The 27,167-nt window shown below is 41.6% G+C and overlaps 1 protein-coding gene across 4 annotated transcripts in view; it reads left to right on the top strand.

Annotated features, from left to right (window-relative positions):
* ZNF516 (zinc finger protein 516) overlaps positions 1–26,041 on the top strand; it is a 98,494-nt gene extending 72,453 nt beyond the window's left edge. The window contains exons 3-6 of one of the 4 annotated variants that reach the window (XM_065753100.1): positions 8,538–10,025; positions 15,431–15,535; positions 16,439–16,506; positions 23,103–23,252. In XM_065753100.1, coding sequence (XP_065609172.1) covers positions 8,538–10,025; positions 15,431–15,535; positions 16,439–16,506; positions 23,103–23,162 — 1,721 coding nt within the window. In that variant the 3' untranslated portion in view covers positions 23,163–23,252. The other 3 variants (XM_065753102.1, XM_065753099.1, XM_065753101.1) reach the window with 3 other exon arrangements.
* The last annotated feature ends 1,126 nt before the right edge of the window (positions 26,042–27,167 follow it).

The raw sequence follows: 27,167 nt of genomic DNA, 5'->3' as shown, positions 1-27,167 counted from the left end.
TGGCACGTCTTGGGGGTCTCTGCAGGGGATGTGAGCAAGATGTGGCATTCCTTGTGAGGAATGCCGAGGCCAAAGGGTTGGTGAGTCAGCACTAGCTCTGCCCTTGTCCAAAATTCCTCTGTACCATGTGTCTAATGGCTTACCAAAGTCCCAGTGAGGAGGTGTTCAGTGACACAGTAGACACTGAAAATGTGGTGTCTGTTGGTGGCACGCTGCCAGCAGCAGCAGCCGTTTTGCCCACATGTGCACTTGCACTTTGTTCTGTGTTCTACTGCGGATGCTTCCCTCCCTCACTCTGAGGTTAAAAAAAACAACAGACAAGTCTTGTTGAATCTGCTTAGGCTGATAACCTGGGAGACAGGTCCCAGAAGAGTGCTTGAATTTGGGCATCACCCCTCTGAAGCTGAGGGTGATAGAAAGAGATGCAAAGGAAGAGTGGAGTCATTTGCTCATGGAGTAGCTCTTGCAATCAGTTGGCCTTTGAAAGGCTTGTAGCACTGGTACCCTAGACAACAAAGCCAAATATTCTTTGAGGAAAAAATACAAGCAGCTAGAAGGAAAAAAGTTCACTGTGAACTTTCATGCTTGTTTATTTTAATCAACACAAGGTTCAGCCAGGCTTTGCACGTGATACCCTTCCCCTCTTAATTCCTGTTACTTTGTTAGTGCGTATTCTCTGATAGTGCTTGGAATTCCAGTAAACCTGCAGGCGTTTGCAGCTGGAGCTGTGTGAGTGGAGGATGGTGTCAGGCCCCTTTAAAAAAAAAAAGCGATCCTTGAAATGTGACATAACTCTAAAGCATTTCTGCTGTGTAAAGGAATTTGTAATTTTACTGAGCTAGGGAATACCTCGTAGAAGAGGTCCTTTGTGTGCTTTACTGTAACTGTTCTCTGACTCAGGTTTCACTCGTATTAAAAGGTTAAGTTTCAAATTCAATCGACTAAAATTTTGGTATTTTTTTCTGATCAGTTCAGTGACCTTTCACATTCTTTCCCAAATGCAGAACTAAGGCAGTCAGTGTCTCTGATAATAATAATCCGAAATAATTAAAACAAAAAACAAAAAACCCAACAACAACCTGTAACATGTGCAGTCCAGCACTTGAACAAACTTTATTGAATTAGGCTGATGGTTGCCTATTCATGTTTTCCGCTGCCTGGATTGTAAGAGCTCAGTGGGTTTTGTTTCCACAAGCAGCAGGTGTCCTCCCAGACAATGCGGGAGAGATTAGTCAGATGGAGAACCGGGAGTGTTGGGATCACTGGTCTGGGCTGTCTTTTTTTTCCTCATTCATCTCGTGGGGTGTCTGCATTTCTGCTGTGAAGAAGTGTGCGATGTGATGGGATGGTTGGCTGTTTGCACACTGGGGATGTGATTCCTGAAGAATTAGGGCGGCATGAGAATGTAGGTGTTAAACAGCGAGGAGAAGCAGTAACTTGCGTGCAAAGTTAGGAGTTGCAGAGTGTAAAACTGATAAAATAAAACAAATGGAGATTTGATATAAGCCCATAAATTGTTTCAGGAGCAGAAAGGAAGAGGGAAGCCTGAAACAAATGTAGAAGAAAAAACAAAAAAAAATCAAGAATAACACTGTTACAATAAATGCTGAGGTGTAGGGCTCCAAGCATTAGTCATTTAATCACCATGGCATCCATGATAGCTCTGTTTGAGGAGAAAAGAGTAGAAAGAAATGAAATTTTGCTGCTGTGCGGTTCCTCAAATACTTAAAATTTGCCTTTTCCTTCCCTAGGCCCACTCCCCCAAAAAAGTGATACAAAGCCGCACTTCTTCCCTCTGTTCTTGTGAGACACTGCTTTTTGTGTGTTCCACATTCATTCTCAATAAATATTTGGTAGATATTTGACAGTGATCATCATGCATCCTTGTCTGGAAACTGAAAGACATGAGATTAAAAAAAACACCACAGTAATTGAGAATCATTTTAGGAACTCTTAAAGTTTATAAAAGGAGACTGGAGACCATGAACAGAGCTACACCAAAGGGCAGCTAGTGCGATCTGTGTACTAAAAATGGTGCATTGGTATCAAGAGAAGTCAAGCTCTCCCATGGCCTCTAGAGTTATTTGCTAAGGATGACAATATAGTGCTGTTACAAATACACAGCTCATAGCTTAGAAGGGAAAAGGTAAGTCCCCAGTATGTATTTGAGAAAAAAAAACAAACACTGCTGCTCATAACAGTAAGGAAAAGCAGTGTGATATAAAACAGAAACTTCTTGTTCGTGACCTGATGACTGGGAAAAGCAGGATGTCTTTGAGCATCTTGGACTTGTTTCTATGCACGCTGGCCTCTGGCTTTCCCTCCAGCATAGCTGCAATGAAGTCACTGTGGGGTGGGGAGAATTAGGAAACTGATAAATCTCCTGTGTTCGGCAGCATCTCAATCTCAAGAGGTATATTCGGTTTGCCTTGTTAAAAACCTCAAACTTCAGCCAAAAACACCCTTGTTCTAAAATTAGTTCACAAGGAAGCGGGGATATTAGTTGGTTGTGTACTTTCTATCCCTCAGTATTACCTACTCTCTTATCTGCTAGTGTCCCCTGTCACGCAGTATTGACTACTCCAGTCTAATCGTGTTCATCTGTTTTTGTGAATTATTGAGAAGCTGTTGCAGCTGCATCTAAAAATATCCAACAGCGTATAGAGGAAGGTGAGCTTTTCAGATGAGACGCTGGCTATAGCAAAACAAGGTAGCTTTTTTTCCTGGTACCTCACTGCAGCAAGCAGCTTTGTGCTATAAGGGAACCTAAGAGTGTGTGCTGGAGTTGTCTCTCACCTTTGCATACACTTTAGCACCATGTTGGGATTCTGTTGTGTAATGCAGCTGGAGCAGAAAACTGCTGGTTTAGGGGTTAAGAACCTTGGGACAGGACATTGTCACTGGGAGGCAAATCATCCTCAGCAGAGCAGGGAATGGGTCTCTTTGAACGGCATGAGCTGTGCCTGGAGGATCAGCACACTGCTAAGCAGGATCGAGGCTCATTGGTGAGTTCCCCAGGAGTCCTCTTGGCTAACTCTGTCGGGATAGAGTATGAAAAGGCTGTTTTTGGTGTGTGTGTACAACATAGCTCTACTGTGTAGATATTAGCTTAGGAGGGGATTTGGTTTGCTGTGTGAGTAGAGCAAAGGGAAGAGCTAAGTAGTGCTTTCTGTCTCCCTATGAAAATGATTGATTTCTATCCTATATAAGCAGTGTTTAATCTAAGTTTCACATTCCGTGTGGTGTTCCAACTCTTCCCTTGACATTTACTCTACAAATACACACAATTGGGAGGGTTTTTTTTTTCTGTTCATTGGAAGTTTTCCTGTTTGCAATTATATCTTATTGTTGTGATACACTCCAGTGCTCAGGATGACATAATTCTCGTTGGGAACCTGGTGATCCTCAGGAACCTGCAGGCACTGGCCTGTCACCTTGCTGCCTTCCACCAGTGAGGTTAGGGGCATCTAACTCTTCTTTATTTCATACTCTGTTACTTTTCTGTCTCAGTTCTTTGAAACTTCTCCAAACTTGTTAATATTTGTAGGTCTACACAGATATTCTGTGAGTATGGTATGTTTTTGATGGACCTTCCTTTCCCAGGGTAAAATGCCACGATTTTGTACTGCAGACTTGCTTTTTGCCTCTTCCCCATGCCATGTACTGTTCTCAATGCAAGCTCTCGTGTACTGCCCACGACTGCCGTGTATATATCATGTTTAATGCTTGTATAACAATGCAGCTGGTACTGCCATCATGTAAGTGTCCTTTTTAGGAGAGTAGTTTTAGTTTTATAGCATGCTTTTGTTTGTGAAAGTTTTGCTAAAGAACCTCACCTAGTACACTCACGTTTAACTTGTTGTCTGCTGTAACATCTGTTATTTTCAGTATTGCTCCATCCCAGATTTCGCCCTCCCACTGCATGGGGTTTTTGGATCGCTTCCCTTCACTTGTCTTGGCCTGTTTTCTTTCAGAATGAATCTCATTTGATTGTTTTCAGACCACATTTCTATTCTCTCCAAGTCCCTGTGAGTTACTTCCTTGTCCCCATTATTTCTGCAGTTCCTCCAAATGTGGTATTTCCTGGAAACTCAAGTTAGCATGCTGTCTAGGGTCTCTTCTGGATCATTAAGGAAAACATCAAGTGAAATAGGACCTAATACAGATCTTTGCAATATTGCATCTTTTTCCAGCGTTATCCTTTGCTTTTATCAGAATTTTATTTTCAGTTTCCATATCAAGTCATAGCATTCATATCAAAGTGCAAATCACAATCAAATGTTTACTGAAAATCAAACACATCACATCTGCTCCTTTCCCTCAACTCTGTTGTGTTGCTAGCCAGAAAAGGGGCCAATTTCTAGATGGTTCTGCTTTTCTGAATAGATTCTGAATCGAAATCACAGTTTCATTGTCCTCAGGCTTGTAGCCTGGTTTACTTTATAGGAAGCCTCATGAATTAAAACAGCTGTGCAGCCTGTTCTGAATTCTGGTTCTGAGGAGGTCAGAGTTGGGAAGGAGTAAGTGGAGTCTGTGCTTGTAAGAAGGAAGAAGAGAGGAAGGGGTTGTGTAGAGAGGAATTGGGTTCTCTTTGCCTGTGTAAGATACGTAACTAAGAAGTCAGATACGTGTTTCTGAAGAAGCAGTTGAATCCCCAAGTGTTCTTGTATTTCTGGACCTGTGCTTCCCATATAGTGTTTTAAGCAACTCTACTTTGTCCTGCTGTCGTCTGTTTTTATCTTAAGCTATGTCCAAAAAAATACTAAAAAGAAGCTTTAATATTTAATTTAAGAGCACCAATATCTGAAGCTGTGTCCAGACTGAAGGCATGAGATGGTATCAGCAGCCACCTCCTTCCCAAGCACTTGGCAAAATTCCTCTGCTCCAAGTGTTGGTCGAGTGTCTGCAACTCACAAAACCTGTAATGCTTTAGGGCTGTGGTAAAAGGACTTCTGTCACTCTCAAGCACAAGAGGGAAATTGCTGTATTGGGTAATAAGCAAAGGAATTAAGATGAAAACAAGAAGATGACAGACTGAATGGAAGAAAGTGAGAGAGTGCTTAGCCAAGAAATCCTTCAATGGGGAGCATGAGTTATAGTCCCTGGAGATTGTGCAAAAGGCATCCCATTCATGACTTTTTGCTTTGACCTGGCCATAATAAAATCTCAAAAGTTTCTGGTGACAGTAATGCCTGCACTACACTGGTTAGTGCAATATTTTATACCAGTGATTTAGAAGGATTGTTAGTACCCCTTTTCAGCTGGGGCAAGCGGCCAGGGGTGGGCAGAAATAAATTTCATCTATTTTTCTAAAAGTTGTGGTGCTATTACTGGGCCACATGCTGTCTCCCCTTCCTTCTGCCTGTAGCCCTCTTCCCCCAGCTCTTGCTGCCTGCTACTCTGACCCTACGCTTCCTGACACAGCGTGGGGATGGGGCAGCTCTGGCCCTGCTGCAGGTCTCAGGTCCCTGGGGCAGGTGGGAGAGCACCCAGAGATACTTAGGCTGTGTGTGAGTAGATGATGGTGGGCAGAGGTAGGAGTGTGTTTGTTTAGTGCTGATTTTACTTTTTTTCCTGTCATTTCATTGCTAGAAGCAATCATTGTCATGAGTTGCTCGAGTAATTAATACAAATACTGTTATTAAGGCTCCTCATCTGATCTTTAAAATTATTTCTGATATGTTTAGTGCTGCTTGTGTGAGCCGTTGGAGGAATTGAATGTACTGGGATGCTACTGCAAGGTGCTAGAAGATGTGTTGTATAATAACCTCACAAATTTCTGTGTTACCCTGGCAGTGTCTGACTTGAGCACTGTGGGAGTGCCCAGGTTTACCGTCACCGAGCATTTTCCTATTCTGTGCTACATTTTCCACCTGGAAAATCCTTTTTTCTTGTTAGCTGCACTAACCTGGGAGGGCCAAAAAGGGCCATAGCCCATCTCCCAGGCTTTTTACACAACTGTTAAGGCACCCAGGTCTGTGATCTGTCCATCTGTGTATCCTCCCTTCTCCTTAACCATAGACTTAAAGGTGTAGACCTTGCTACATCAGGCCGCCTCAGCCAGTTTGTCTGAAACAGCATGGTGTGTGGGTTTGGACAAAATCAGGAGGCACAAAGGAGCACCAGAGGCAGGCAGAACTCCCCACAGCTGCTGGCCTCTGTGATGGTGCTCCTTCACCACTGCCAAGTTGACCAAAAGGATGGGGTTACAGCCGTGAGGATCAAGGAATCATTGGTGCTCCTCAACCCTGGCAGCAGGTCTGGGGTGCTCTGCACCTCCCTGTGTCCCTGTGCTGGGCTCAGCTTAGCCTGGAAGCTGTTCAAGCCACTGCTGAATACTGCTGCGACTGAATGATTTGGTTTTGCTTTCCTTCATTATTTACTGCGCTGATCAAAGGACCCACTCCTTGTGATCGTAAAGGGAAGCCTTAAAATCTTATTTAAGAGCACAAATATTTTGGGCTTTGACAGATGTGCTTTGAAAGTAACGCAGATGTGCAGTGTCAGATTTCACTGCTGCATGCAGTGTCTTTGTTTCATACTGTAAACTTAGCCCATAGTGCCAGGCATGTGCTTTCCCAAAGCCCTGCCCCCTGCAACACAGGAAAAACAAGTTTGGGAGGTTATGGGTTTTTTTTCCTGACTTTATCCCCTTGGAGAGTTTGAAAGGAAAATGATCTTAGCAGAGCGAGCACTCAGCCCTGCAGGACTGGAAATCTTATGGGTTATTTTTAACCTAATTACCTTGAATTGAATGAAACCATAAGATTTTTAGTCTTTTTTCTCTTTTCTTTTCTTTTCTTTTCTTTTCTTTTCTTTTCTTTTCTTTTCTTTTCTTTTCTTTTCTTTTCTTTTCTTTTCTTTTCTTTTCTTTTCTTTTCTTTTCTTTTCTTTTCTTTTCTTTTCTTTTCTTTTCTTTTCTTTTCTTTTCTTTTCTTTTCTTTTCTTTTCTTCTTTTCTTTTTTCCCTTTTCCCCTTTTTCCCTTTTCCCTTTTCCCTTTTTTTTCCCTTTTCCCTTTTTTTCCCTTTTTTCCCTTTTTTTTCCCTTTTTTTCCCTTTTTTTTCCCTTTTTTTCCCTTTTCCCTTTTTTTCCCTTTTTTTTTCCTTTTTTCCCCTTTTTTTTCCCTTTTCCCTTTTTTTTTCCTTTTTTTTTTTGCTTGAATTGAAGATGAGGTTAAATAGACTTTATACGAAGTGAAACTCCAGCTGGAGACATGCCTCTTTCATTGTGCCATTTAGAATAATGCCAGTAGCACTGTGTCCTGCTAAGGAACAGCACTTAATTTTCTGAAGCGCTTTTATGAGTTGATGGGAGAGGATATGCTGCTACAGAGCAGTTCACTCCTTTCCCATTCCCATCACTCCTCTGGATACGATGATCTCTTTGGACTGGTGGCATTTTAGATAGAGCATAGTCTCCTTACACTTGCCTGGCAGTGGCTCATTAACTGCATGTTAATTGAAACTGAACGTTTGTCAGATGATTCAATTCAGTTACATGTTAAATGGATTCAGTGAAGTAAGCGTTACTGCTGTGATGAAAATCTCACTGGAATTGATTTGTGAACTGATTTGGAGGGATTCAACGACTTTATCAGCAGCTCTGAGAGATAAGTATTGTGAGAGCGGGTGGAGGTAGCTATGCTCCGAGCAAACAAATCACACTCTTCTGCTTCCCTCTAAACTGCTTTAATTACTGCCCAGTATGTTTCCTTTCCAGGACGTGTGTTAGATAAATTTGCACTGGAGAGCTGAGAAGCAAAGAAGAAACTGAGAAGAATTGAAAGCCTGGCTAGAATTCTATAATCTCAGTGGCTGACAATGAATGAATTCCATATCTTTCAGTAGATTGAGCTGTCCTAAAATTTACCTAAAGTTTGACTCAATACACAAACATATGTTAAAATAAAAAATGTGTCCGCTTTAAACTAACAGACAGAAAATCCAAAGTTTACGTTCTCAATGACTCATCTTTTATATTGGGCCACTGCTAAAGTCTCTCCTAAGTGAGCAGTTTATTCTGTACTCTGTATCTGCTTATATTCTTGGTTTCAGTGCGGAGCCAATTTTTATTGCTGAGTTATAAACCCTTTGAAAATAGGGGCTTGTAATGGAAATGCTGACAGACCTTTAACTAGGTCATTCTTATCTGACTCCATTATCTTTGCTTTTGTTAAAGCATTAAATGGCTGCATATTTGTTTATCTTTCTTAGAGAGTCCCAGAATTCTAACGTAGGTATATTATTGAATTGTTTTTTTCTTCCAAATGTCATGAACATCCAGCATTAGAGAGTTTATCCAGACTTCACAGTGATTGTTAAAAGGAAATTGAACAGTTGTGTCTTATTTCACAATTTTCTTGCTTACACAGTGCATTTAGTTTGCAGTATGTCATTACAATTCTAATTACAAAGTCGTTTTTTTATCCTTCTGTCTTACTTTGTTCTTGATTTTTTGCTTTGTCTGTCGTTTTTTGCTTTGTCTGTCTGTCTTTTTCCATCAAGTGACAGTTGTGTTTTTTGTTTGTCCCATTCAGATGAAAAGCCATACCACTGCAGTTTTTCTGAAGAGGAAACCCCTATGGTAACATCTCAGTTGGAGGAAATGACGAAGCTGGGAAGCCACAATGCCAGAGAAAACGAGGCCAGTGAATCTAAACCAGAGATTCCAGCGTTGGTGTCAGCAGCGGAGAGTGTCATCAAGGAGCCCTTTTCAAAATACCAGGATCTGAAAGGTTCTGCAGATACGAAGATGCCTGCATTTCAGCACAGCCAAGGGCTTCCTTGCTCCAGTCACTTTGCTGGCTTTGTTTCGAGGGTGGGCCAGACATCTTCAGACATGGTCATGGACTTGAAAACATCACTTGAAATGCAAGCTAGTCACTCTAGAGAAAATTTACTAGACTTACACAGGGAGCATCCTCTGACAGAAAAAGGTGCTGAAGCTCAAGAGGCAGCTCCACTTGACTTGAGTGAAAAATCAACAAGGGATAATTCATGCAATAAAAATTTGAATATATCCTTGCAGGCTGCTTTAATTATCTACCCATGTCCTTTCTGCAGTCACAAGACCTACTACCCTGAGGTTCTGTGGATGCACAAAAGAGTTTTGCACAAAATCAGCTGTAACTCAATGGTACCCCCGTGGGTTCAACAGAATGGATTCAAGAGTATTAAGAGCAACCTTGTTTTCCTGGCAAGGAGTGGGCGTACCGGCCCCCCTCCCGTTCTTGGTGGAAAGGAATGCCAGCCTTTGCCCGTTGCCAGATTTACACGTACTCAAGTGCCAAGTGTATTACCTGGGTCCAAAAGCAGTTCTCTTCCTGTTGGAATGACTGCTAAGTCTGGGAGTATGCATCAATCAAAGGACAGTCATGCATTTGGTCACTGTGGTCCTCGCTTATCAGGTCTGGATGGGTACAGACAGCCCAAAGTAAACCATTCACAGGAGCAATATAGCATAGCAGCACAACAGCCTCCGCTGAAAAGTAAATATGAAGCAAATTCCAAACTTATGCAAATGGGAGCCTATAGCGGAAGTGTAACGCCTACTCAGACAGTCATATCTAGGCCTAGCATGCAACCTACTAACAGTAAACAAGTGGAAAAGTACGTGGTTCCCCAGGGAAGTACTGGTTTTGTCCCTTCAGGTAAGCACTGTGCATCTGATTCCACGAAGGCCAAATACAACCCACCACCGCAGTATCATCCCCTTTGCAAAAGTGAGCAGTACACTAAACATGAAGAGCCATCGGTGCCTCAGAGGGAGTCTCACATAAAGGCTGGGAATGAGATGAGGACATTGGCAAACTGCACAGCTGTGGCACGAGCAAGTCCACTGATGCAGCCCCAGCCTGGTGCACCGGGAGTCTCCTCGGTTTTACACTCCAGCAAACAGGATCTGGGATCAGATGGGCATGAGAAACGTTTGGACATTTTAAATATCTTTAAAACATACATTCCAAAGGACCTTGCTTCGTTGTACCAAACCTGCGGTGCCAACAGCCCAGTCCTGGATCATGCAGGTAAGATTTCACAAGCCCTTCCAGAGCTGGGGACGTGGCTTGCTTTCTCCTTCTTTATTCTGAGCCACGACACGTTGTTTAACAGTTTCCTCCTCTCCTTTTAACTGCTGGGATTATAAATTCAGTGTTCTATCGTTTCTGGATAGGCTTGAATAGATTTGTTTACTGATCTCTAACATTGTAGCATCCCCCCTTGTGCACTGTGTGACATTTCTGTCACGGGTTAAATGTATTTGGTTCCACCTGGTGTGTTGCTGTTCCTTTGTCCCCTTGCTTCAAGCAGGCTGGAGTTACACAGATGTGCTGTCACACTACGATTCTAGTGATATGCTGGTGCTGGCAAACATCATAATCTTTTTGCTTCGGGCAAAATAAACATCCTCTGGGGCTTATCTGTGATGTTATTTTGGAGGTTTTGTTCAATTTTGTCTGCAAACAAGTCTTCCAACAACAGGAAGAGATAATCACTTGTCACTGTCCTTTGTCTTTCTTGACAAAAGTCTTAAGATCTTCCTTGTCTGTATCAAAGACTACTGTAGTATTTTTCAAACGATTCTTTTGATCTGTTTGTATGGTTATAATTAAAAAGGGGTGGAGCTGAATATGTGCCTTCTATCACATAAGCAGGAAAGACTGCTGTGCAAATAACCAGTTTAAAGTTCAGGGAGGAAAAAAGTAAGTACCACAGCTCTCCTTCTGTCTCTTGCCAGTCAACTGCCATGTAGAAAAAAAAAAAAAAAAGAAAGAAAAAAGATAATAAAAAAAGAAACCTGTGCATTTGCATTTGAAACCATACACTTGTGACTGTCTGCCAAAATTAGCTGGCCTCAGTGGAAACTTAAAATCACAGTGATTTATTACTCTAGGGATGGGCGCGTGGGGTTGGAGAATGGTAACTTGAGTCACAGCTTTTGCCATTTGTAAGTTGTCCAGGTTTCTTCGGCACTTCTGCTCTTAGTAGAGGCTGTGCAAGAACTGACTTCCACATACAAAAAGCACTTGTTTCACGCCTTTATTCCTACAACTGGAAGTGCCTAGTATCTTTGTGTGACATGATACTCTCTGTTTCATCAGAGGGGTGTGAGCTTGTGAGCTCATTTTACAGTGAGGGATGAAACATGGAACATTGAAAAGCTGGTGATCTAGGGCCAGTTGTGGCTTAGTTCCCAGAAGCTGTATGCAGGTTGACTGCTGTGGCAGCCATGAGGCAGGGAAAGACCCATGGTGTTCAGTCAGGTCTTTGTGAAAACCTTTTGGAGAAGACAGGGAGACCAAATAGTGTATGAGGTGTGCCTTTCAGCCACTCTGTTGTTGGTTTACTCAATCAGATAAAAAGCAATGCTGCGTAACAGCTGACTGTTATTTATTACTATCAAGTAAATCATTTAACAGGTGTTTAGAGGCCGTGTAATTATTGTAACTAACATCAAGGTGATAGTTTTTGTTAAGGAAAAGAGGAGAAGGATTTTACAGTGTTCCTGTGGAGATTTAGCTGAGTCCCCTTTTGGCATCACAGTGGCTGCAAATGTTACCCGAAGTTTCTTCCTGCTCTGAGTACCAGTTAATTGTTCCACCAGCACCTTGGGGTACCTTAGTGCAGGTCAACTTGCTGATGTTATTTAAAACTACATCCTGTCAACCTGCTCACAGAAATCTTATTGATCCAGAGAGCTTCCAGCCACGTTAAGAGAGGTGGAGAGAAATAATAAAAGACATGAACTGAAGCTGACTTGAGTGAATGCGGGCACCAGAAAACCCACAAGGGACAATTGGGGCACAGGAAAAATAGTGACGAGTTTTCCAAGGAGGTCTCCGTTTATCTGCTTTTAGAGAGAGGGATTTTATTATGTTTATTTTATGTTTCTGCTGGCATTGATTTCCAAAGACCCTTTAACTGGAAGTAATTTAGTGTGTATCTCTGCTTTGAAATTTCTTTTTTCTTTCCAAGTGTTTTACAGCTACAAAACATGATTTTTCAACATGGTTGCCACCATTAGCTATACATTTTCACTAGCAGTGAAGAAGAGCCCGTACACTGCACTTGTAAACATCTGCACCAGTGGAGGTGACCCACCGTTGCCATCACCACCGCTAAAACACACCACCCTCTGCCTCCCTGTGCTCATATCCACTGCTTGGTCTCCATAAATATTCAGCAGGCATCATGGAATGTCAATGGGTGCCATTTTTTCTGTATGGAATAATTCAATTCCACATCTTTGCTTTATATGCACTTCCATGTCAGATGCCATTGTGTCAGACCACCCCTCTGCTGCCATCTGTTGGACAGCAACAACATGTAACGGGGTGTTGGTGACAAGGGTCAGCCTCTACTGCCATACTATCAACGTTTGCCTATTACGTAGACCAACATAATAAAGTACAGGCATTGCTTTCAGAGCAGTCCTCATCAAAAATTGTTGCAGGCAAAAGGAACAAGAGCCTCCCAACTGCAAACAGAGGAGGCTAAATTAACCTTGTCTGAACTAACACATAGGACTAGGCTGAGCCTTTTGAGTCTCTGTCAGTATGCATCATACCCTTAAATCTTCATATGGCAGTGTGAATATGGCAATCATGACATAAGCAACAGTGAAAAATCTTACTTAGAAGTACTATTTGTCGCACTTTTTTTTTCCTGTTTAAATGTTCCTGATAGACTTTACTTGGGAGTTGGGCATTAATATGTCCTCATCTTTAAACATACTGGAATATTTTAGTGTGTGGTTGTGCAGGGTTTAACTTCCTCTGTGGAGCCTTGGTTTATTTCTGGGGTCCTTCCTTTTATGTTTGAGTTTATTCCAACATATCCTTGGAAAATTGTGTGTTCTGTAGTGATGCAGCTGTGGTCGCCAAGCTTCTGTGCTTGGAATAGGTTTGTTCCGTGCTGCCCAAACTTCCTGAATGCTCACAGAGAAATTCTTATTGTTACACGTAACAGCAGTTATTTATTTTGTTTGCAGTGTTTACATCAGTAGTGGTCCTTGGAAAGGAGGGGTTATGGCAGCAGGGACACTCTTTCCTTGGGGCTCCTTCGAGGACAGCTTTGAGAGCTGTTCTCGAGGGAGCTCCCATTCACACAGTCACCCTCGGCTTCATGAGTTCCCTGACACCTGCAGCCATCCAGCATCTTTTGTAGGGAGTGTGTCCTGTGTGGTGACTTGCAGGACTATTACTTGCAGCGGTGATGCCCAGAGCACAGAGCTCTGTAGTATCAAAAGACTTATGGTATCCTTAGGAAATACAGCAATGGCAAACATGCCTCAAAGCTATCTCCCTTTTTCCACCTGTGGTTTGAAGTAACTGCCATTAAGTAACTGCTAGGCAGGGGTTTGATAAAAGGGCTAAACCGTCCACCTCTGCATTTGGACTTAGCCTTCCCTCCTAAAAACATGAGATGGGAGCTGTGCTTCCATGAATACTGCTGGGACAACTCTTGGGCTGCTTCAGAGCCTGTTATTAACGCCTCATCTGCTCTGGGTCCTGGGTAGGGGAGCTGTGGTCACCAGCGTACATGCTATGTGTGCTGATGGAGGAGGAAATAAGCCTCACTGTTTCTGAACACAACTGGGTTATTGTGGTGGTTGCTCATATTTCTGGAAACAAGAAGATGGGACAGATTTTGCTGTACTTGATAGCAGAAAAAAACATTTTTCTGATTCAGAGTGTATGGCAATATAAAAAGAAGTTGGAGAAGAGCACATTTGTCTTTCAGTAGAACAGATTGCCCAGAGAGGTGGTGGAAGCTCCATCCCTGGAGATACTCAAGGTCAAGCTGGTTGGGGCTCTGAGCAACCTGATGGAGCTGTAGGTGTACCTGCTCATGGCAGGGGTGTTGGACCAGGTAACTTTTATGGGTCCCTTCCAACTCAAATGATTCTGTGATTCACAGAGGTCACAGGAAGCTGCCTGAGAAACCCAAGTCTCTTGGGCTTCAGTGAGCCATAGTGTTTGTGTGTGTGAGACAGAGGTCTGGATTTGTCCCTGAGTCATGAGCTGATTTTTGACAGCCGGGAACTTTTTGGAGATGTATCTGTTCAGTTACATTATATAGACTGTACTGCCATCTGCAGGAGGTGCTATTATAGAAGTAGAAAACAGCCATAGGATTTTTAGTTTGGATTGGCTGGTTTTGTTTTATTTTGTTTTGTTCTGTTTTGTTTTTTATTTTCCTTAGCCAGGACTGTTTCTGCATAATCTGTGTTATGGTAAAGCCATCATAGGATGCTTGGTGTTAAACAAGCACAGTAAGCAGCTGCCCATCTCCTTTTCCATTCACTCTGAGGTACAGCAGCCCATTTTGGATGGGCCCTCTGGCATCCTGAAGTTGATTTCAATATTTTGTTTGTTTGTTTGTTTTCTTCACCAGCACTGTTTATGTTCACAGTTTTACTCTCTTCAAATGCCGTAACAGGAGGGGAGTGAAAAAATAACAAACACAAAACAAAACAAACGAAAAGTTCGAACTGCATTTCCACTGACAACCCCCTGAGCATGTCTTTAAAAGCCAAAGTATTCCAGTGGCAAATGGAAACATCATCTCTTCCCTTCTGAGGAGGGTGCTTTACCAAAATAGAAAAGATGATGCTCAGCCATTTTTATTTTATTTTTTTTAAAAAAGCCCAATAAAAGTCAAATGTGTCTTTTTTGATCAGCAGCAAAAAGACAAAGACCAGCCCTTTAAGTCAGATACTGTAAACTGACCTTTGGAGAAAAAGGAGAGGTTTGAGCGGTTTTCCACAAATGCTAATGGCCTAGAAAACATGTTTACCGAGGGCCGGAGGAAGGCTGCTGTGCCCGACTAGCTCAAAATGTCCGGAATGACACTTTCATTCACAGATGTCTTTCGTCTGTGCCTCGGAGCTCTGGGGTCAAAGCAGCACCGGCAGGCAGGTAGGCAGGGGCTAAAGGTTTGATCAGTTTGTGATGGCTCCACTCACTCTGCATTTGTCTCTGAGGTATTGCCGCCCGGGGGGGACAGTCGGGCTCTGGTCCTACTCACTTCCTATTATCCATGTGACTTGTCTCCGCCACGCTGGAGTCACTTTGATTTGCCTGATGTACTGCTTGACAAAGCTGGGTGATAGCTGAAAAGTGGATCCAGCTGCTCTGAAAAGCACACACCTGACATGCCAGTCCTGGTGCGGGCACATCATGGGGAGCATTTTTTAATTCAATGTAATTTATGCATTCTTGCAGTCCTGTGTGTGCCTGGCCTGTCAGCCGGTGCCTAGATGAAGGCTGACAGTTGTCATCCAGGGCCTGAAGGTAGTCTCACATAATGACACATTAGACATACTAATGATGTTTTCTTCTGGCATAATGTTTTCTTCTCAACTTTCCTCTCTCCTCTCCCCCCGCCCCCTCTCTGTTTCCCTCCCTCCCTTCCTCCGTATCAACTACAGGGATGCTTAGGACACAAACACGCCAAGGAGACTGCGTCTGCAGGGAATGTGGAAAATGCTTTAACCAACCCAGTCACCTCAGAACTCATCAGAGGTCCCACACAGGTACATTTTCACGCTTGTTCTTGCTTTCTCCCTCTTCTCGCTTGCCTTCTTTCACATTCAGCTGACAGAATGCCAAGAATTACGTTTCACGTACCACGTTAACCTCGGTAATTCCGATAGCTAAATCTAATATACAGGGTTTTATTTTTACGACTACTGCTCTTGTTCTCTGGATATTGCTTACCTGATCCCCGCCCGAACTCCATAAAATTGCAATGCATTTAAGATAAGTCTGTTTGCAAATGTTTTATTTTAATTAGAGAGTAGGGTACTCAGAAATGAATATGCTAATGAATTCTGTTGCCACCAGCACAAATTGAAATCAAAGTACTCCTTTCAGCAGAACATAAGGCTTTGTTTTGCCTCATCATTGCTGTTGACAGGACCGTTTTTGTGGGAAATGAGATTTCCCTCAGATGGGTCAGTCCCAAAATCAGCAGCCCTCAGCAGTGGGTTTTAACCCGGCACAGCCTGCTGCTGAGCTGGGGGAGGCCAGAGCCAGCGGTGTCTTTGCCTCCTGAGCATCGCACAAGACAGTGAGAGTAGCGGGTTCTCTCTGAGAAGTGTGAATGATGCATACATAAGCCAGTCTGATGCAAAATGACAGAGGCCAAATGGTAAGTAATGCAAGAAGAGGGTCCCTTTACGCATACACCGATAATTAATGTTGTCAGTGATTGCTTTCTTCAGTGCTGAAGTCTGAATTAAAAAGGGCAGTGGCCCTAGGCTGCCATTAGCACACTCTCTTACAGTAAGTGTTACGGTAAATTGGTATTTTCCGGCCACAGGCTAGTAGCTGGTGTCTTTTTTTGAACGTGGTTAATCTGTAATGGTCTCAAATAATGTACACACACTAACGAAGCTTGAATGTTCATCTGTTAACAAGCCCCCTTGTTCCCACAGTGGTGTTTGAGTCTAATGGACTCCGAGGTACTGAAGTTCACACCACCTCCGCAGATGCCCCAAAACAAGTATGTTTTACAATTAATTGGATGTTTGGTTTTTAATGTGGTAGCTGGGAAAAAGTTGCACGGTGATACTCATCAGTAAAGCACTGACTGTTCTATAACATGTATAAATAATAATGGTGTTGCTTGATATTTAGCTCTTAAATTTTTTAAGCATTTTGTCAATGTCTGTTACATAGAGAGTCAGTTAATTGTAGATCAGGTAGTTAGTGTTTAAATAAACATATTACTGGCCTACTGGAGAGTGGGTGGGATAGCTAACTCTGTAATGTGCAGTGATATGAAATAGTGAGATGGTATTTAAATAATTCTGAGGAGTAATTTATTTTACAACTAATATGCTTTCTGCTGCAAGAATGCAGTTAACACTTAGCCTGTATTTTTCTGCAGAGTATTTGTACTATAACAACTAGTATCTAGACTCTCAAAGGCTCATCTCCCAATTTATGTGGACTTTATGAGGTGGTGTTGCTTTCCTGTTCTTTCCTGTTTTTAGAATACGCTTCCCGTCTTAACAAACACTTCTCAGCACACTGAATTATGCATAAGAAATCTATTACTTAGAAAATCATTAAACTGAATTTATTTCATAAATCCCATGTCTTTGAATAGCACTATTGTAATGTGAACCTTCCCACTCTGTCTTCAAGCTTGGCAGGTGGGTTTCAGGGCACACCTTCTCACGGGCAGTTTTCTTTCATTGTGGAGTTGCCTCCAACATCTCTCACTCCTTCAGTGTTTTTAATAAAATTTTACTACAGATGATTTTTTACGACTTTCCTCTAATCTCTTAGTAAGCAATTGCAGATTCATCGTGGCCATGCTTAGAGAATGGAGCTTGATACTAGCTCTACTTTCATGAAGATTAGAAGCTGTTTCAACCTATTCAATAAACATACTCACCAGACACCACCACGTTGCTTAGTTCACGTGCCTCACTCTTTGTGGAGATCTTTTATGTATTCCCTGTTATGTTTGTTTCTTCCTGCCCTGGGTGCTACTCTGGGAACTCAGCCTCTGCCACTGGAATACCTGACCTATCATAAGAGTGATCAGCAGCTCTCTTTATGAAGTTTTCAAGCAGTTGTTGTTTTGGGCAATGCTCATTTTGTTTATTTGGAGAGGACAGTAGCAGCTAAGTTCTGTTCTAATTGGAGAACTAGATGAAAATGCTGTCTTTACGGTGCAGCAAGCTGTGCAAGGACATCCCTCTTAGAAGAGAATATGCTGGGGGGGGGGAACACTGCAGTGCTGCAAACTAATTGAACCATTCTTTGGATCTCACCAGTTTAGTGAAGTAGATTTAGTAAACTTAAACATCTTGAAAATGCTCTTTTATCTTTTCATGCAGAAGGATCATCTCTTATATAGTTGAAATCAAATTCTGAATGCAGTGTCACAGTTTTTGGACATCTTGCTCTAAAAGACTATGTACGCTCACAGTTGGAAGTACATTTCCAATAACTTCTAAAATGGATGTATCTACCAAAAAGAAATGTGGCAGCTAAGTTGGACTCCTCTTAAAAATTATGTTGTGTTAATGCACAACAAATTTACTCACAACCTTGTCTTAGTAACTTCCTACACCAGAATTTATTGACTAACTTCTTCCATGGCAAATGTAGTTTGCTGTTGCAGACTCAGTCCATGTCAATCTGTCTTCAAAGCATTTGGTTAAATTCCAGCATCTTTTGATGCAGTAGAATACTAGGTAGAGGTTGGGCTCGTGAATCACTTTGTTTCTTCCCAGTCGGTATTTCTTCTACAGAAGCTGCAGTATGATCACTTTTCTGTGAAACGGTTTCCTTTCTTTTGTCTTGTTTGCTCTTCAGTATCAGCCTTTGTCTCAGATTGTCGGTGTCTTTGTCAGTTAGGATTATTCGGTTGTCTGCTGTTTTCCTTGTTCTCATTGCAAGCAGGCTTTGCACTACCCCAGACGCCTCCACCTGCACAGTCCCTGGGCTTCAGCAAGGGAATACACTTGTCTCTACCCGCAGCTGCAGGGACCTTTAGAAGCACGAGAAATAGTTTGCACCAGGAACAATGCCTGCAGCACTCTGGTAACATTACAATTTCCCACTTTAAAGATTGTCACTCCGTGTCTTCATTTCATTTCTTAATTGGGGACAGATCTATTCTTGAGAGTTTACAGTGTAAAGTCAGTTCAAGTTACAGACATGCCACGCACATGCTTCGAGCAAGAAACAATAGTTAGCACGTTCAGTAGCTTTAGAATGAGGGTGGGTTTTTTTTAATGTTAAGTGGAAATGATTCACTTTACATAATGTTTCCTCCTCACAGGTAAAATATCTTCCCTTGAGTAGTCAGCTAAGGAGAAAAAATATTAATATTAGTATTTCATAGCTTCCCATTGCCTTCAGTAGTCAGAGAAGATCATCTCTGAAGGTTTGCCTTATAAAAGAAAGTTAGGTAGGGCTGTTAAAATTCCCCGACACAGTAGATTACAACAATGCTGCATTATGTAGCAGTTTTCTCATGGAATAATTGTAATTCCATGTGTTAAAAATAGTCTACATTGAGACTTTCTCAAAAGTGAGCCGGCTAAATCTATATTTAGGTGTTTAAGTAGGAAACCTACTTTAGGGTAACGAACCACCCAGAGGAGATGCAGGTGTTCGGCAGCATTGAAAAGTAGGCCACCTATAGGGGTATGTGAAGACGACCATCCACACCTAACGTTGGTAATACCAGCATTAGTCTGCATTTCCCGTTTTAGCATTAGCACCAGTGAAATAAATACCCTATTTCCTATATTTTGTTCGTGTCTCGTAGCATTAGTTTGTGTTCTTTTTTTACCCAAATGCGTAACAAGAATTTCCACCAAATGAATTTATCTTGAAGTCTAGAATATTTCCTAGTCTTCTTTTTCTAAAGGACAAACATTGCTTATTATATACCTCAAGTCAATACAATCTGGGCAAAGTCTTGCAGATCCTCTTGAAATGCTGCCATACTAAACATACTGAATATTCTGAATATTTTTATAAATGCTAAATATCTCAATATATCCATAATTAAGCTTACTTATCCACTATGAATATGTATCTTAATTTGGAATACACTAAGCAACGTTGAAAGACCTGATTTAGTAAGCATGAATTCTGAGAGCACACTGTGTTTGCTTATACGTAGCATGACAAAAGCTGGCTCCATTTCGGAAGGGCCCCTGCAACAGCATGAATCTTAAAAACACTGCTGCTCTTGAAGCAAAGCCCTCCTAAAGTGTGGGATCATTGCAGAGGAGCAGCCCGATGCTGTGGCACTGCAGCCAGAAGCCCAGTGCCCAAATGCATTTTATAGCACAAGGATCAGTCTGTAGTCTGCTTTTGCAAAATGCTAAAATCAACAGTGGCAGTTTCTAATGCATGTGCCTCTTGTTTAACTTAATCAGTTTTAAAAACATATAAAAACAAGTCCCACTTTAGGGATATAGTTCATCACTGCTGTGTCAAACAATGTGCTCTAAAATTTTTTTAAAGGACAAGTAATTGTATTTTAAAAGGCACAGCTTGTTGGTTAGCAGCATTCTAATTGAGAATACACATGTGTGTGAGGCATACTTACAGTGCTGGAGCTCACTTCACAGATTTGCTTTTTGGTCAAGTGAAGTAAGCAGACTCCCCAGACTCTTAAGCTTTGCCCTCTCCAGAAAAGCATCCTTTTACTCAAAGAAGATGAAGGAAAAGCTACAGGCTAGGAAAGAAAGTTAACGGTTGGTACCATGGATGTCTATGGCTGAAGCTGTCCACGTGCCAGAAGGCAGTGACACTCCCTTTTCTGTAAAAGAACTGGAGATACAGCAGAGCCTCTGTGACAGGAGCATAACACCTTCATTAAGGAGCCCGTGAGCTTTATCTTTCTTCACTATGACTATTTAAAAACGTTGCTTGTAGTGCTCAATACCCACATAAGATAATGATGTGCAAATTGGAATTTGAGTGATAGACTGGAAGAAGCCATCATCAAGAAAAGAATATATGTGTTGCAACGAAACTTGGAGGAAGGGCTGGGGACCTCTGACAGGATTGTAGGCCAGTTACAGCACAGCCCTGTTTGTCCTTAAGCAACTGGAGGGAGATGGGGAAGAGCAAAATAAAATGAACTATTTTTAAAAAAAAGTTATTTAAATTGTCTGTTAGAAGTCCTATTTATTTCATTTGTTCATATGAAATGTCTTGCCCCAGTTCCTTGCCGAGTTTCTTCTAAAGATCATGATTAATAGTTCAGTCTTCATTATTGCAAATGTTATTTTTAAATAGTTATTCTGAGAACAAGAATTCCATTAATCAAAATAATAGATAATGAACAAATAAATGGCAACCTAATTTGTCTCGTTCATACATATGGAGATTATAATGCAAACAATCAAGGAATCATGGAGGCTGCTGTACTGGAATCTGAGTAATATGCGTGTGCCTGAAGTCTGCCAGGTTAGGAGCACTATAGACAGGATTAGCTGCTGTGGGTCTTTTCCCTTTGCCAACAAAATGAAAAGGTGTCCATGCTCCAAGCTGATTATTGTAACTTATGTTGATGTCATGCGATCACCTATCTCCAATACATTAAAATGTACACAGACTAATTCTTCCATTTCTGGTTAGCTGGTGTAATGCCCTAAAACTCAGTACAAAAACAGCTTTTGTCATGGTAGCTGAAGGTTTCATCTACCAAAAAGCTCTCATTTTTTCTTTTTCCCCTCTAAAATTCTGCAAGTGGAGTAAGTTTACTTTTTAAAATAGTTAATTTTTCACTTCAGGGAAAACTCAATCCAGCCACGCATCAGGCGGTTCAAAACTTGACTGCCTTGCTAACATATCGCAAACCCAAAGGCTTAGCAATAGCTTTCAACCTTCTGGAAAATTTGTCTTTGGTTCCACTTTGTATGGGTGAAATTGTGAGACGTCCCTCTTTTCCCATGAGTGGGCATGGATGCAAATGAGGATGCTTTTGCCCTCAGAAAGCTCAGCTACCTTTTTCTGGTGGAATGGAGGGCACAGCTGTGCCCCATGGTAGGCTCCTGCCCAGGGCCATCGTCTTTACCTCCACCAGCCTTCAGCCTCCTCTGCTATGGAGAAGTGATTTCTGGAAGGCTTTCTTTGCCCTCCTTTTGCTGGTATTCTCCAGGAGCTCCCGTTTGCTGGCGCGGTTTTCAGCTGAGCTCTGCAGCCTTCAGCTCTCTCACTAGTGCCGCTGCAGGAAAGCCTTCCTCCCCATTGAAAAGGAGGACTTCTCCAGTGCAGAGAAAGACAACGGAGAAACATCCCTGACCCTCTGTGCATCCCTGCTGGGTAGAAAAGTGATAAATCTTCCCTTCCGCCTGTCCTTGATGCTCTGTGGGTGGGTGCTGCCCACAGCGTGGCTGTCCCAGAGCAGCAGCTCCAGTCACCCTCTTTTCCAGCTCTTGCCCGGAGAAACCAGGACGAGGTGCCCGTCCCCTCTCCCTCCCCCTCCTGCAGCTGGGAGGAAGCCTGCCATGCTCCCCCGTGTCCGTGGGGCTGGTTCTGTGCGAGAGTTTTTAATGATGAATGCCTCCACTCGGAATTGTGGCTCTGTCTCTCAGGCATGATGTAGCCGTGCAAAAATGTAAAGCATCTTTCTTAGTTTACTGCAGGAAATTCAGCATCCAACTAAGGAAGTTTTATCACATCTCTCATTCAGTTACTGTTTCCTACATTTCAAATATACTGCGGTCTGTACAGCAGCTTTTTTTTTCTTTAATTTTGTTGCAAATCTTTCCGACTTAAACCAAACTTTGACTGGTAAATGTCATGAATCTCAGGCCAGGTTTAATTAGGAATTTTCTAAATCTATTAACAAAAGAGATGCACTTAATACATTATGTCAACCAGAGCTGGGCTTTCTTCAGCTATTTCTAGGGCTGCCATAGGCACAGCTTGAAATGCGCTTGGATTTTACATGGCTGCCGTATTTTATGTTGCATTAATTTAAAATGGTCTGTTTCACTTCATCAAGACTTTAGCTTAAGGATAGTGCATTTATGTAAGATTAATCTTGCCATGTTGTTTTAGGATCAGGGTTGTAAACCACATTGTTCCGACAGTGATGTTCTAAATGTCATTTTAAAGCCTTTCTCGGGAGCTGCAGGCTCCCACTTATTCATGATGTTATCTTTAATTTCACTTGATTTTCAGAATATCCCTTCTGTTTTTTCCACGTGGTAATTATTCATGAAAGTTGGCTCAAAAACCCAAAGGAAGATGACAAGGGGAAGGAAGGAGCCTTCTTAACCTTTGACAGACCCGCATGAGAATTCAGTTGTTCTTTGAGCTGCCACCGTGACCTCCAACTTCAGCCTCTGTGAAGCTCTCACTGGGCTGTGAACCCCCTCTTGCCTCTCTTCGGAGGAGCATTCCTCCACGTTCTTAACGTTTCCGAGCACCTCCATCACACGCTGTTCCTCGCTCTTCCAGTCTGTCCAAGACCTTATAGGGGCTGACAAATTCCTGATGCTAGTCAGAGGGAACGAGCACCACAAGGTCTCGCCCGGACGCTTGACACAGGTGCAAAAGGGAAGGCGAGGAGGCGAGAATGAGCTTTTCCCTCTTTCCTTCCCACAGGGCAGAGACCACACCAGCGCCGACGTTGCCCATACGCTTCCTCTCCGCAAGGGCACCTAGAGCCCCAGCCCAGGAGCCCCCCACAGCCCCCGCCCCGCCGGCGTCCCCGTGGAGCACGGAGCATCGCCTCGGCCGGCAGCGCTGCGCGGTGCTGGGAGCGGCACTGCGCTCTGCTAGCAGGGGGTGCCGCTGCGCCGCTCGTCATTGGGAAATAAATGAAGATGCTACCCGAGATATATATAAATTGACGTACTAATCAGTCCCATGGTTCCTTATTTCCTTTATAATAAACAGTGGAGTTGGCAAGCGCCGTGGCAGCACGAGGCATCTATATTAATCAAGAGAAGTTTGAGACACTGGAAAAATTAAACTTTATGTGATTTGGACAGCATGAAGAAGTTAAGCACTGTAACAAAAACCTCCCCGATGCTCATGATGACTATTTGATACATTTGAAAAACAGCAGTGGATTCGAGGGCTGGAGAAGTATTAATTAATGAAACTGCCACTGCTTGTCATGCTGAAAAGCAAATTAAAAAAAAGAGAGAGAGGAAGAAGGGGGGTGTGGGGAGAAGGTGGCATTTGGTGCTGAGAAAGCAAAGCTTGATGAAGGATTAAAGGGACTAAAGAGAAAGACCGTCACTCTGCAATGGTTTGTTTCATTACAGTTTGGGGACCACTCGCGTTTCTAGTGCTCTTGTTCTTGACTGCGCACCATTAATAGCATGTGAATATGGAAATGGAAACACTTCCGCAGAAAAGCTTCTATTCTGTTTGGGAAGAGAAAGGCTAGTTGAACACTAAGAAAAAACAGGCTTCTGTGTTTTACTCTCAGGACCTTTTTTGTAACAGGGCTACTTTCTTCGACCCGATCACAAAGGAAGTCTTCACGTTTAGAAATAAATCAATAAACAAATGTGCTCAGCTGTCTAACGCCACCAAGCCGGCGTCACGGAGTGCCTCAGCCCGAAGCTGTTCTGCTCCTCCCTGGGCCCAGCCTCTGTCCGAGAAGACGAGGTCCTCCCGTTGTGGTGGCAGGTTAATGTTCATAAGATGTGTCATGTCTTGTATGCGGTGATCACTGGTGGTGTTACGAGGGGGGGGAAAAACAAAAAACAAAAAGCTTTATATACCTCTTCTACAGTAACTCTTTTAACTGCAAGTTTTCAAGGTGGGGTCGTGGCACATAACAGGTTGTTAACCATGCAGTGTAAGCAATTAAAATGTATTCCACAGATATAAATATTTTCTTTCCTTATTGCTGTGACACTATGTGTGATGGTAATAGTTCTGAGAGTTTCAGATTTTGCACATATAATTTTATGCATTATCAAAAGTTACTGCTGCCTTGAAAGAAAACGTTCTGTGAAAATTTTTTGCAAAAGCTTTACTAGGTTTTTTTTTCTTTTTTTTTTTTTTTAATTGTAACATTTTGTAAAGGCAGGAAATGGAATTAAAAAAAAAAACTAGCATGCTGAATATATTTTTCAAAAAAGCAATAATTTTACATGTACAGAAATGATGCTAACCTTTACTACACGTGAGAGCGACAGTTTACTTAATACAATAATGGAATAGTGCTGTTTTTGTAGGGCTTCTGACACAAAGATTTGTTTAAAAAAAAACAACAAAAAACAAAAATACAGAAAAAAAATACCCTTTAAAGCGTGATCTTTCTGTTCTAACACTTCTTGTGGGTGGGGGGGTTGCTTTTTGTTTAAAAAAAGATCTGGTTGGTAATTGGTTCTGGATTCTTCTTATTACTTGTTTTAAATTACTTGACAGTTTTTGTTACATTGCAACACTTGCAACAGTGCAAATGAAGTCTGTTGTGTACTTTTCGATTAGTTTTTTCTTATACCATTACACCAGATGTATACCAGAATTCTCTGTAAGTCTTGGTGCAGTTAGGAATGTCTGTGCAAATGCTTAAAAGTGACTGTAATTAACTGTTCTGTGAAGTTGTTCTGAGGGAGGTCGCATAGACACATTCCATTGTACACCAAAAACAAACAACAAAAAAGAAATATTGTGCTGTGTTGCTTAATGATTATCATTTTGGGTTTGCACTAGCTTTTTCATTTGTTTATTATTATTATTATTATTATTATTATTAGTTTCTTTTTTGGTTTTGTTCTTTGTTTTGTTGCTTTTCTGAGTCATATTTTCCATGAATGGAAGTAATGGTGATGGTTCAGGAATGCACAGAAGCTAGTTGCTTAGCCTGTTTGTTTGTGTTTTAGTTATTAAAAACTCTTGTGTACCCAAAATGGCACAAAAGTGTAGCGTACATTTGTAATTTCTCTTTCTTCTTTTTGTTTTATTTTTTTATTTTTATTTTTATTTTTTGTTTTGTTTTGCAAGCTGAAAATCCTAGGTAGCATTTAGAGCCAAAAGCTTTTTTTGGGAGCTTTTCTTCTGAATATCTGACAGAGAAGCTAGTGCTGTCATCGCCATTACCAGGGTACTAATCAGCAAAGTTTACAATCATGATTTAGCCACATGAAGAACAACAGTAGGGGAAATCAGTTTAAATAATTATATGCTGTGTATAGCACAGAAATGAGATTCTCACTTAATTAAACCAGAAATAAGAGTGGGTGGGAGAAAGCCAACCCTAAAGACCATCTGTTTTCCAAAATGACTCCCATGATTTCTTTTTTCTTTATCATTGTATTGTATTGATTTGTTATTTTAGTTAGGCCGTAGTATTTAAAAATGAGTTGTGTTCCTTATTTATTTAGTCAGCGGGCTTTGATCAGCTCCTTTAAATGACATGATAAGTTCTTTGGCATGACACACTCCTGTAAAAGCCCTTTTATGACTGTTACAGGGACTTTCTACTACCTCTACCAATCTACTGTTTCTTCTTCTTAACAGGTTTTTATGGTGTTGCAAGTCTAATGTAACTTAGACAATAAAGGGTTTGATTATCTACACTGCAGGTTCTCAGTGTATCTGCCATCTCTCTCTCTCGCTCCTCTCTCTGTTGTGTGTTTCATTACAGCTGATGTGCAGGTGAAAGAAAGACCTCTCTTTGCCACAGTGGTTCTATGTCCTGAGCATCCTGCGCTGACTGAAAGTTGAACTTGGAGAAACGTTTTCCATAGTGATAGTCAGCTACAGAATTGTCATAATTCTGTTTGCATTCTTGAAATTATTTCTGTTAATATGTTTTCAGTAAATCAGTGCATAGTGAGAAGTGGAAAGCAGATTAGCCAAGATGTGTTTTATTTTAGTATTTGGAAACCACTTAAAGTCCTTAGTGAAAAGACTAAGGGTAAATTGTCACTCCTGTCCATCCTATAGAAGACTGCTTATGTGTCAGCTGGTTAAGAAAACCATCCTTTGGATGACAGCATCTTCCGTTTGTGCAAAGAAATATTCTGCTATTAACTGTCAGTTGAATATCTTTTACTTCAGTGATGCCCAAGCTTTGACATCATGCATGTTTTGTGATAAGCCCTAAATACGGTGCATTCCCCTGGTACTGAGTGGTGCCATGTCACGGAGTGCACACGTACATTTGTTACGCCTGACACTTCGGAGTATGTGTGCCATGTTGAGTCATTTAATGAAACAAGGTAGTGAGGTGCCCGCATGGTCCTGGTGCTCAGAAAGAAACTAAAATGAAACAGAATGTGCTGATATATATTAAAAATTCCTTCAATTTTAATTTTTCATTAATTGTAAATCATGATTGCTTCTGGAGAGTGTGAAGGCATAAAGCAGTTGAAGATCAATGAAAGCATAGGTGTATGCTAGCTGCTTTCTTTGGGGCTGGCAGTGTCCTGGCATCCCTGAGAAGCATTATAGCTACATGATGACAACCTTAGCTGTCCTGAAGTATGCTATAATTGTTAACATTTTATTCATACTGATTAGTTATATATATATATATATATAAAAAAAATATATATATATTATATATATTATATATATATATAATAGATTATATATATATATATATATATAAAATCTATTTTGAGCTTCATTCATACTATTTTTGGGGGGAAAAGAATGAAAAAACAATCCTTCAAAAAAAAAATTGCCTTTAGCCTTACA

This window comes from Cyrtonyx montezumae, unplaced genomic scaffold (genome assembly GCF_038088225.1).
Source record: "Cyrtonyx montezumae isolate F1298 unplaced genomic scaffold, pur_monq_1.0 scaffold_8, whole genome shotgun sequence".
NCBI lineage: Eukaryota > Metazoa > Chordata > Aves > Galliformes > Odontophoridae > Cyrtonyx > Cyrtonyx montezumae.
Note: the sequence above shows the minus strand (reverse complement) of the source record. Positions and strands in the feature narration are given on the sequence as shown.